This window comes from Aptenodytes patagonicus, chromosome 5, assembly GCF_965638725.1.
Source record: "Aptenodytes patagonicus chromosome 5, bAptPat1.pri.cur, whole genome shotgun sequence".
Classification (NCBI taxonomy): Eukaryota; Metazoa; Chordata; class Aves; order Sphenisciformes; family Spheniscidae; genus Aptenodytes; species Aptenodytes patagonicus.
The window spans coordinates 70,320,149-70,333,296 of NC_134953.1; the positions used below are offsets into that span (position 1 = coordinate 70,320,149).

At 37.7% G+C, this 13,148-nt stretch overlaps 1 protein-coding gene across 1 annotated transcript in view; it reads right to left on the reverse strand.

Annotated features, from left to right (window-relative positions):
• PIGK (phosphatidylinositol glycan anchor biosynthesis class K) overlaps positions 1–13,148 on the reverse strand; it is a 75,976-nt gene that overhangs the window by 50,053 nt on the left and 12,775 nt on the right. The window contains exon 9 of the mRNA XM_076340422.1: positions 9,182–9,354. Coding sequence (XP_076196537.1) covers positions 9,182–9,354 — 173 coding nt within the window. The remainder of the gene's footprint in view (positions 1–9,181; positions 9,355–13,148) is intronic.

Below are 13,148 nucleotides of genomic sequence, written 5' to 3' on the forward strand. Positions count from 1 at the left end.
CCATTCCCTTAGTATTGGAATGAATTTGTACGTCAGCTAGACTTCAGACACAGGTTTTTTTAACCAGTAGGAATAGAAACTTAAAATAGCTGTCATATAATTCAAGGAACTTATGCTAAAGCAACTGTGAATACCAATACTCAACATGTATTCTTCCCTTCCCCACAGGAAAGGAAAATCCTAGCCTCCACTGCAGTCTTGCCTTCTCTTGGGAACTACTGGATTGAACTATTCATGCCTGAACACTCGGCAGGGGTGGGAGGGAGACACACTCTCCCCTTCCAAATTTGCTTCTAAATCCTCATTCCTGCCTGTCACTAGAATGCTATTCAGGTAATGCTGTGCTCTCACTAATTCCGTGTAGTATGTACAAAGTGAAAGTGGAATTCCCCTAAACAATACTGGTGGTTTCAATTCATATTTTTTGGAATTCCGATGATTTGAACTATTCCTGCATCCATAAGAAACATAGTTTGGTTATATAAAAATCTAGTAATTTCAGTTTGCAATGAAAATATGTTTGTTCCATTTATGATATGAGAATATACTGCTTTCAGTGGTAATAAATTCTGGTGCTATATTACAAAACATAAACACGCCTCTACACATATACACACACAGTAGAAACTTCCAGTTTATTTTGTGAAAAGAGAAATCCTGCCTGTCTTTATGTTCCAAGTTAGATCTGACCTCTAGGTAGATCACTGAGGGGTTTTCAGGCTCTTTAATTCTTTTTCAATATTATATAAAGTTGTGGCCAATTTCGTCTTACTTTTTTTAACAGTAACTGGCACGACGGAGATGGGCTGTCACCATTCTATGAAAGCTCAACATCCACAGTTGCCACTATATTCCCTTGCAGCCCCAGGAACCTCTAAACAGTAACTGGAGCCAACTGAATTAAGTTTGCTAGGATTCAAAAGACACTACAACATATCCAACCCCTGAATAGCTTTTCCTCCAACTCCCTTTGTATCCCACTTTCCTCTTTTTTTTTCTTTTTCCACTTCAGGGGATGCAAAACACACTATTGTGTTTCATTACTTTTGTTTGTTTCGCCTGGTATTTACCAATACCAACCTTTCGTGCAATCATGGTCTCCTGCCTGCAAAAATGCTGAATAAATCCCATTTTGCAGTAAGATCTTTGTTTACAGAATTACTTTCTTTTCCTGAAAGATCAATCTTAGCACACAGATAATATTCTGCTGTCCTACAAATTTCATACAATAATCTTAGCAGTAGCTTGGGCACTTTGGTAGACATATTCAGCATCTGTTATTTCCCCTCCCACAATTTCTATAGATTTCTGATACCCTTGACCAAGCACATAAAACAATCTCATTTTATAAAGTAATATTAAACAGTGTTCAGCAAGCCATCTGTAAATCCACTTCTTTGTGATCAGAATTGCCTTTTGTAATCACCTCTAGTTTTCTTTCCATCCTTTGATGCAATTGCGACTTCCTTGCTCTCCCGTTGCCAGAAATTCGCACTAGTCTATTTAAACAGCTAACTGGATAGAAAAGAGATGCTTAGGAATAATGCAATGCTTTTTTTAGAGTTCAGCTCTTCTCTCACAACTCACATTTCACTTTTTTGCTAAAGAACTAAGGCCCTTAGTATGCTCACTATGAAGCGTAACTTCTCTGAGTGTAGTAGAGCCTTCAGAAACAGGGAAGTGCAGGGAAACATCTTACTGTCTTCCAGACTATCATGCAGCTTACCAAAATCAACAACAGGGCTTCAAGGACTTGTATTTAAGTAATCAATTTAATAGCTCTATGACAAGAGCTTTGGTCCACCAACCACCTGACCTGAGAAAAGTCTCTCCTATTGGGAGGGCTGGGAGATGCAAATAGAGATCATTTTATGGTCTTTTAGCCATCCGTTATATAAGTGTGTTGTGAAGGCAGAATGCCCCTTTCTGCCCCACAGCTTTGGACAAGACATGAATTTTCAGCAGCAGCAATCTCTGACCATCGGGAAGGTAATCCCTCAGACACTCAAAACACAAGTGTAAGCTTTTTCACAGTACTGAAACAGGGAAAGACTAAGAGCATTTGCATATGCCTTAATACCATATCACAAAAAACCATAGTAATGTTGCTTGAGCCCCGCAGACTTAATAGTTATGTGCCCAGATTAATTTCTGGGGCATAAGTAATGCTAGGATATGCTTGGCCACTAAATTCCAAAGACCTAACAGTCCCATAATCACTACTTTAAGCTGCCTGTTTGCTCTTTGCCCCCAATTCTTCTACCTCCTAGAAACTGTCTTCTTAATCACACAAAAAGTATATCCTAACAAACATCAATAGCAGCTCTGGTACTTTTGACAGGAAGTAAATAACAGTAATAGCATGATAATTTCAGTAAAATTCTATCTCAAAGTGCTGAAAATATGCCAAAATTACATGAAAATATTTCCTGGTCAGAATGCCTATTCCTATGCCAAATACTACAGCCGTTTGCATGGTCTTCTTGAGCAGCGACATACAGTACACAACTACAGAAGTACCTCTAAGAACAGACATTAATTTGTATTTAGCACCTGGACAGCAAAGCAAGAAGATCAAGCCAGGGCCTCCACATAAAGAGCACTAGAAAGACTAATGAGCACTTCAGGAGACTAGAATTATAGAGCAGCCCACTCAACTGCAAAAATAATAGCAGGTAAAGATCACACAAGGGAGAAGAGGTGAAGAAGAAATAACGAGACAAAACAAGAATGCTACATAGGAAAGGTGTAAAACGGAGTAGGTAAAGGAAAATGAAATAAAAAACCTAGACTGAACACCATATGATTTCTGGATATTCTCAGCTATCTAGATGATGTCAAAATCTACCAGATTTACTTAAGACCTCCCTCTAAATCTGCCATGCAACAATTTTAGACATTACCTGTCTACCACCTAACACTACTATGTGTATAAGTCAATTGGCACATGCAAGTCACTTATGAAGAACATGTAGCTTCTGGACTTGATCCAAAAGCTGAAGTTAACCAAAATATTGCCATAGACTTGCATGTGCTTCACAGCACCTCTACAGACCAAGAGGTTTGTTTTGATGTCAATGCCTATTCAAATTATACATAGGAATAACTATATTTAGGTTCAGCAAAGTAGTGTTCTACTGAAAACAATGTGAAATGATAGAAGCACAACCTGGTGCTAACAGTTGAAGATTTCTCATAGAAGAAATGCAGGATGCCACACAAAACCCCACTAAAAGTCGGGGGAAGAGGGAAAAAAATCATACAAGACCAAAGAAAATCTGACTCAAGAGCTATAGTTTTGCAACAAAACATATTTTCTTACAAAAACCCCAAAATCTGGCAAAAAGTATGGTCAAAAAAATCCTTTCAAATGAACAAGTAATGTATTGTTCAAAAGGTGCTTTTAAAAATATCTTGCTAAATAGGGACTGTAATTACAAAGCATAACACTTTAGTGTATTTAAAGTCTTCCCAACACAATTTATACCTGCAGTTCCTTTTGATATTGTCAGTCACCCTTATTTATTTTATACTGATGTTATACTAGCAAAATTGTACTCTCCTATATAATTTCTTCCTACTGTAGCCTTTGTATTAATTTTAGTTGCATTACCTTGAAAAGTTCTTTTACGCTAACAGGTATGTATTGATCTATCTCTAGGCAAGCAAAGAAAAACCAAATATATTTACAAAATACTTTAAGAAATATAGCAATAATATTTAACAGCAAGTATTAGTTCACCCATCTTTTTTCATCACTTGTAGGCTATTTAAACACACATGGATTAAAAAATCCACAGTTACAAATTTATTCGTCTATAATGGTAAGACATTAGAGGAAAATATACTACCTGCGTAACTGACTAGCGTGTTTCATGAAAAAAAATTATGAAATCCATCTGAAGATGTTTCCGGAAAAACAATGCTACCTGGAATTAACAGCTTCATAATCCCACTGTCAATTCAACACAATTAGTAGAGGCCTGCTAATTTATAAATACTTTTTCTATTTATACATTAATCTGAAACTGAAACCCGTTACATCTCCGCAAGGTCGCTGTCCAACAGGGAAAGTGGAAAATAAAATAAAAATCTTACCTTATCCCCTCAAATTTACATGAAACAACAAAAAAGTTCAACTCCTCCCTTCCTTCCCCACCTACAGTAATTTCAAACTGATCCTATAAAGGGAGGTGCGGGGGTGGGAACCACAAAAACCTACCACAAGCAAGCCTTGCTCTCCACACTCAGCATCGTTAAAACCCCCCGCCCCGAGCCCTGCTCTGTGGCGCTGGAGCCAGTGGCGGGAACTCGCCCGTCCCGATGCTGCCACCTGCCGGCGCCCGCCGGGCACCGCCGCCGGGCACCGCCGCCCGCCCGGCAGCCCTGACGCCTCCCGCGGCAGCCGCAACATCAGAGACGGTCACGTCTTCGTCGTGCAGCATCGGCTGGGCCTCAGCCGAAGCCACCTCCTGTACTGTGTGGAGGACAGCCCAAACCTATTTCTGCAACGTAGAGCACGTGCTGTCACCGGAACAAATACAGCAACTTTTATCTTCAAAAGCCTTCGAATAAGAGTAGGCAGAAAATACGGGGGGGGGGGGGGGGGCGGAGGGCGGTAAGGCGCTGATGTAAATCTATCACTGATGCAACAGCAAATCAGGATGCAAATGAGAACTGGGAATTTCTGGGAGAACAAGAGCTTTCAGAATTAGTCCTAAAAATGATTTATAAAACTTAAGAACTACAAATATGAGGCATCATCACAAAAAAATGAATGGTGATCTCGGAACAAACCCAGCTTTTTCTATTTTTAAGAAAAGCCCACGGAGCTGAACAGCATCTACCAGCCAAAAAAATTAACTATTGGTTCACAAACTGGATCCCCATGGATTCAGGAACACACAACAGCAGCTTTACTTATTAAGCACATCAAACTGAAAATAACTAGTGGAAAAGAAGAAAGGACAGGAAAGAGAGAGAAAAAGAGACACTAACACCAAAAAAAAAAAAATAGATTGAGAGAACATTAGCTATTAACATACTGCAAATGAACCAATTACTCACAATTTCTCTGTTACACAAGCATCCTTCCTAACATGGGTGGCTAATGTATTTATTTTTAGGAAAACAGTCACTGCCAGCAGTACCACAATTCTTCTTAACAAAAGTATTAAATATGAAGCCCAATTCTCAAAAGCAATGAAACTAGGATTGTTTTATATGATGCTGTTTTTAATTCACTTCTTAGTACCCTCAAGAGAAATATTCATCCCAATTTTTACCAACACTTTCCGCTGATACACATCTTTTCCTCATGATAGGAGCTGAAACAAAGAAAGTGTTCCAACTGGCTGTAGAGTTACAATCCAAGTTTGAGACACTCCTAATTTATTAGATGTACTAAACTCTGCAAGGCTCCTTCTCCAAGGATGCAGGATTTCTTCTATTCCTTAACATTTACTTTTTGCTCTTTCATGGGGATTTAGACAAAACAGAATCAGCTGAAGCCCCAGAACCCCTAGCCTGTCAGGTTTTCTGCTAAAATTGGCAGCTACAAACCCAGTCAGGACTGCGGCAGCTGCAGAACAAGCCCTTTGAAGTGAACATAGCTTAGATTGAAACTGCTATGAAGAAAGGGAACAGCAGAGGATTCTTCTTTTTTATTTTTTAAAGCTTTTCCTCAGAAATATTCACCTACTACTATGTGGATAGAAAGAAAGCCTCTTCTTTTCGTTAATTAGTAGTTGTTCTTTGTACGAGTCTCAGCCAAAGCCAAAGGAAACTTCAAAGGCCTCACTCATCAAATGTCATGGCTTGTGCTCAACATGAAACCGCCAGTTCTGATCTGGTTGCACAGCTATAGCTCACGCTGAGCTTGGGAGTGGATCCATATGATGAAGTAATTGCTAAGCAATCGTGTAACAAAAGAACAAACTTCTATTGAAAAGATTTGGCAAAGTCACAGCAGTGGGTTAGACAAAAACTTGAACAGTCTGGCAGCAGTACGATCCCAATACATGTTCATGCCTCACGTGACGTCATCTTCTTTACCCATTAGCTGTGTAATCAGTGGTTTATCTCTTTTGTTCGTTTGGTTTTTTAATGCCCTTATCTGCACATCTGATGCTTGCAACTTTAAAACAAACAAATCGGATCTAAGACAGAGTACTTAAGGCTGTGTCAGAGTTAAGGTCTGTATTTCATTTTCTGGTTATGCTCTGTAATGCAGATATTCTGTAGCCTTCTACTGCCACCAGTGTGGAAAAGGAAAAAGGTATCGAGCTAACATTGAGGGAAGAATAAAACAAAGAGGAAATGATTCATAAAGGAATGAAGCCAAGAGACTAACTATATCAAATATTAAACCAATAAAACCTCTGCAACTTACATTTTAGGAAAAAAAAAAAATGTAACTGGAATGCAATACAGAAAAAAGGAAAATAAGATTCTGCATAGATTTTGTCAGAATAAAAAAAGATCTGCACGCTCAGTAACCAATGTAATACATCAAAATTTGTATTAGTGGTATATATTTGTGATCTATCAGCTACTTCCTGGTAAATACTTCTTGCAAACCCTTAAGGGGCACAAGTTCAATTCTACATGACTTTTTTCCTCTTCAAAGGCTTTTAAAACAATATTAGGCATGAACAAGATTATTCATGACTAATTTGGAAGGATTATTCATTTTTAATAAGCTTGGTTTGGATCTCTCCCAATGATACCAAAAAGAATAAACCAGGCTGTGCTAGCCCCGTCTTTCCCTAGCTATTTTACGTAAGAGCACGATCCAGGGTGTCAACAGCCATCACATTCCCAAAAGGCACAGAATGGTTTAACTAACACTGAGGAGATTAAGAATATGCACTCACGTTCTTTCATTCAAGGGTCGTTCTTATATTAATTTGGGACAATCTGGGTAGTATCTATTCAAAGATCACATAATTTGTGAAGTGTTCTGACTTCTTAATACCCTCGGAAACAGATGTGTGTAACATTTATAATATCGTTTAAATAAAACCACAGTAACTAGTTCTTGCAGAGCAGACCCTCCAAAACTGCATTTTTAAAAAGCATTAACATTTTTAATTAATAAATTCACTTGAAGCTATAATTCTTGAATTTGTTGTAGCAACACAGATCTGTCATACCAAGAGGTACTGACCTCAGAATTCTGTTTAAGGAATTTGTTAAACACTCCACATCACTATCTATACAGCTAAATTACAATTTTCCAGCACTTTTCTACAAAGTCCATACTTTCTTCTCCATTAAAAATACACTCTATAAACTCTTCCAAAGTGGTAACAAGAAACTGAGAATTGAAGTACTTTTTTGGAAAATCGTATCTGAATGTAGTGCAATGAATAACTTACTGTTTTACACGAGACCACTTAAAAATGCTCATAGATGTTACAGACATGAAGCAGTATTCCATAAGCTGCTGCTGTGTGCTTCCATTCCTAGGCGTACACGTTCTCAAAGACTCTCTCAAGCTCCCATCCCTTCCAATTTCACAGATTTAAGTTAACCGGAATCACCATGATAATGTAATACAGCTTTCATTAAATATCAGAACGTTTCACAAGGATAATATTCCTCTCTGTGCATGAGTGCCCGTTTCTCAACATTGCTTCCATGTGTCCAATTCAGTAGTGTGTCAGATACCTAAAAACCCCTCATATATTGGCACCAAACTAACTCAAAAATAAAAGCTGAAAATCCCAACCAGTCATTTCCTGTTTCAGAACAGGAAAGTCGTCCAAAACCTGTTTCTCCTTTTAGTTGTCCACAAATTAGAAACCCACATAGGTTAAGTTTTCATCATGGTTTCTGACTGGCAAAATGTCTGTTATTTGCCAAAAGCTTTTTTTATTCTTCAGAGAAAAAAACAAATTTAGTGTCACTAAATACTACTCTAAACTAAGGAGTCACAAAATTAGCTTAAGATATATATAGTTACTACTAACACACATGATACAGATAAAAATACAGTATGAAAATAAAATATGAAATACACTAAACCGTGTAGGGTATTTTTAATCATGAGGACCAGAGTTACTGTTATCTTTAGAATAGAATAGACTGTTTCAGTTGGAAGGGCCCTACAATGATCATCTAGTCCAACTGCCTGACCAATTCAGGGCTGACCAAAAGTTAAAGCATGTTGTTAAGGGCATTGTCCAAATGCCTGTTAAACACCGACAGGCTTGGGGCATCGACCACCTCTCTAGGAAGCCTGTTCCAGTGTTTGACCACCCTCTCAGTAAAGAAACACTTCCTCGTGTCCAGTCTAAACCCTCCCAACTACTTTAAAATTAATGACTGCTATCCACTAACTTGTTCTTTGATTTGAGCAACAGTGAACAAGGTAGACAATAATTTACATAAATTTATGAGTTGAAAAATATTTCATCCCTGGTATAGCAGACTATTTCAATCCTTTTTTTTTTTACCCTCACAGAGGACAGTGTCATGAAACATAAAAGATGCAACAGAAATGGAAGTACAATGCTAAATAAACTCTACAGTACAAGCACATCTTCCTTTACATGTTCCCAATAGGTGGCAACAGAATACCAAAAATACAAAGCAGTTTGTAATTCTTTCTTCATCCACAAAGTAATGGAAGCCCCGTTACAACTTCTATTAATGAACTTGCACCAGCAGTTTTATTCAAATGAATTGTTGCCTCTCAGCAACAGAAATTCTCAGGACAGTTAATGTCAAAAGCCAGAGAATTCACAGAACAGAAACAAAGTATTTACTAAAAAGCTAGTTGTTATGAAACAACTAACTGACAGCTTATACACAGAGCTTATCTGAGGGAGTAAACTATTACAAGCAGGAATTTACAGTAACAAAATATTTCTACATATTAAAGACAAAATGTTAAGGAAGAAAGAAAATTCTAGACTGATTTTTTTGTTGCTGACATCCACACCTTGGTCTTTAGCAGTATTTATTTACAAGACTGAATAAAGGGATGAGCATTTTTAAACAAAGTTTTCAGCCGACAAACCCCAACTTTATCAGTAGTAGCAGGTCCATACTAACTCCCTGATTCTTTGTAAGGAATGACAGGAAATCAGAGTTCTTCTTTCCTTGACAGTTATACAACTATTTTGTTTCTGTGGCACAGAGCTATACAAATCAAGTCTAAATAATGACTACTTACTTGCTTTCAAAACCAGCTAGGTCACTGTCCAAAGAAATTGTCTCTGTTGTAATTTCCACCTTTCTCACACTGCCAAAGAAGTCTGTTATCAGAACATTTTGCGGGTCTCGCTGGAAGAGATCAGTTCGGTGCCCAGGCGTGGAAACGCACAAACTTTTTGGACAGACCTGAAACTGGAAACCAAGATGGACAATCATATCCTGTCCCTCATTCATCAATAGTCTCTACATATACCTTCCAAAATGAAATCGCTATGAAAAGAAAGATAAATGCCACACATAACTTGCATTAATTTCAGTACAAGCTCCACAGCTGAAAAAAATGATTGAACAAAAACATTACAAGGCATAAACATCTTGATTATGCATTTCAGAAAACCTTTATCCTCAGAATTATGCCATTTGAGTTTAGAAATGCTTCTGTGAAAGCCAACCATCAATTACATCTAATTGATTAAATGCACAAATGTATTTCTGAATATAGATGCAGCAATGCTGCTATAACCTTCCAAAAAGCACAAGTGGGTATAAATTCTTCATATTTACCAAAGGGAGGCAGGCAAGATTAAACAAGCCTTGGTAAGTGGCTAATAGTAAAGTCTTCATAAAGAAGCAAGAATTTACATTTTGATTGAAAAGAAAAAAATCTTAGTCTTATTTCTAGTTTATAGCCTGCACATTAATGCAAAATTAGGATCTTCAAATATCAAAGGTGGTTTTATGTACATTAAGTTCACAGAGACATCCTGTAAAACCTACAAATTAGCTATATACCTTATTATTTATTTTACCTATGTATTTTGTCTACATATAAGATCCACTACATCCAGCACACATTGCAACACCTGGAAGACAAGAACAGCACTAACAAACTGTTTTCAATGGACTCAATTCTGTATAAAGGTACATTTGCAGAAAAGAAGTAGATGTAACAGTGGCAGATTTGTTGTAGCATTTAGAGTATCTGACAAGACAGCATGCCTGTTAAATAACAAGATTTATGTACCCAGCAGATATTCAAGGCAAAACCAATGCACCTTGGACACAATGCCTTTTTGCACAAGTCCTACCACACTCACCACAAAAGTATCTAGTATTTCCCATCTGGACAGATCCTTTATTTCAAGGGATCTTGTAATGCACATAATGTAATATAATAAATAATAATTGGTTTGTATTTTTATTAATAATGCTACATAGCTTAAAGTGCCATGAAATGCAGCCCAAGGCTTCATTCTCTCTAGCCTCCTTGATGAGCTTGGAAAGCTGAGTTCATGTCTCAATCATACCTTGTAATGATTGTGTGGGTTGTGTGACCAAACACACAACCCTACTAGACACAGGAGCTAGACACACATCCCTGCTAGAGGGAGGCGCTAGCTCTACAGTGCTCTCGACAGTTTAATGAGCAAATGTTGCTGTCCCTTCAACTGTCTCATGGGCAACCCGCAGACCGCCTGGAAACAGTGTAGATTATGTGAGTTCTTGTATGTTCCAGCAACAAAGAACATTTAACAGAACAGATTAATGTACAGGACTATGAAGGACACTCTCCACAGGGATGCTCATCTTCCTTAATCTTAAATTCTCCAAGTGATTTTCACAAACGGGTTCATCAGTCACTGGATCCAGAGCTTATATACCTAATTCCATCATGGGTCAGTACTTAGAAGGTTGCACACTTAGGACAAAATCACAGATCCTAATTAGCTCAATGCAGATGCAGCCTCAATTATCCCAGATCATGGCTGACAAAACCTGTGAGTTTCATTCCATACTTCCTAGCAGAAATTCTGTGCTCAGCCTGACACAAAATGCATGGACTTGTAGGGCTCCTTCTCTTAGGACAACAGAGCCCTACGTTTAAAAATTTTCCCAGAGAGGAAACAATGTACCTGGCTTTTCTTCAGAGGACAGATTCTATCTCCCCATTCCTCCCTTCTGCTCCATTACAGTTTCTCTTTCATACCTTGTCTTTTTTGACTAAGCCTGTAAGCATACGGCATTAGGCTGCTGGTCCAGGGAGACTTCAGCTCACTTTCACTTTTACCTTAACTGAAGCACACAAGCACACATATCCACCAAGCTCTTTTTTAATGATTCCCAACTCTCTTGTTGGCAGAGTATCACACAGCTGCTAAAGAAAAGATACGGGCAGATCAAATCTTTCTGTTACCCTCCTTGTGAAGTGAAAATGAACTAGACTTATCAGCATCACGCTTCCCATACAAAGCCACTTGTCAATGCACACAAACCCTCCTAAGTTTCAGTTTCACCAAAATGCAATCAATTTTCTTCAACTCTGCTCCAACTAAGGGCACAAATGTAAAAACTAAGTCTTTGAAGTAAGCTATAAAAGCTAAGTATTTGTTTTAATCCCGCTATTTGATGCATAAATCTATGCTGCAGTTATACCATTAAGTCTCTCTTCCAAGCTCTCAAGAGAGTGTAAATGTCCCAAAACAACTGCATCAGCACTGAAAGTGGGAAATTGATACTGCACCCAACTATTTCTAACCTGTCCCACAACAATTTACTACCATAACATGTTGAGATGAATCTTGAACAAAAATGTGCAATGGCACTGAGAAGACTTCAGTATTAAAAATCCACCTATCCAGTACCAGTGTGAGAAAAGAAAGACTGCAAAGCAATTACACCACAGCAGACTAATACTAATAACTGAGGTCTTCTGACACAAAAAGAAAAGGCAAACGCTGGCTAAATGAAACACATTTGTTCATGTGTCGATTTTTCCAAATTTTTTTAAACAAGCTATTATTCAAATAAAGCTAAACAATTCCCCAAAATGGGAACTTTGTTATCTTGACTTTTCTTAACAACATTTTTAGCTATTTTTTGACAAATTATATCTCATTTAGAAATTTATTTGAATCTCATTTTAAAAGTTCAAATGTGTGACATTTCAACTTAGTCTTTACTTTTTCAGAATTGTGATCAAACCGAAAGTCAGTCATTTGCACAGCTTTATGCTATCCCTTAGCAACACAGATGGAGCAGGTGGGGAGTAGGTGGAGTAGAATATGAAAAAAGATGTCTCAATCTTTGCAGGAATGCAATATCCAAATCTTAGGTGGATGTCAAGAGAAGCTGTTTTAAGAGTGGTTGGAGGAAAGTAAAGAGGTGATGGGATAGAAGCAGTGTAACAAATACACAGTACTTCTAAAAGAGCAGACATTTGACATATCAGAAGATCAAACAACTAAACATTAGCTAGTAATTTTAAAGCTAGTAGTGAGCCACTTAATATGTTATTCTGAGTTTGGAAAGCATTAATTTTAACAAATCACACTTGGATAAGCAGGTCTTTGTTCTTAAACCAGCACAACACTAACAGTGCATTCAAGTGCCAAAGTATCCCTTATAACTGTTGGCAAATAAATGGGCTTATATCCTTACCACGGACTAACCATATGTCATTTTGGAACTCTTAGATGAAGGCCTGAAAAGCATCGACTCGAAATCAAGAGGTCACGTTTGCTGAAATACGTGCATATAATGACTCAGTACATGATCATCACAAATCATGATATATTGGGTCCACTCTCTTCCTTCCCAGAGCAACAATAAGCAGATCGACGTATGGTAAGATGACTTACATGATGTAAGGAATTCACCAGTATGGGATAACTTCCCACAGCTCTTCCTGAGTATTTGGCATATAAACAAAAACGCAAGGGAGAATGTTTAGGTATCTTCTCCAAAGAGCTCAAAAGGTAAACTACTTGGCCAGCTAACAAGTTTTCTATACTTTTCACAACAAATGGATTAATATCTAGCTGGCTAGACCAGTTATACCACTTCCCAGGTGGTGTCTTATGCAGTAAAAACCACTGTTCATTTTTTATGACTTTTTAACATCAATTCGTTTTTTGGTTTACAGAACAGAGTTCTAAAGTGTTGTTTGAATGAACTGGCTAGAAGAAGATACATAATCAATAAAGAAC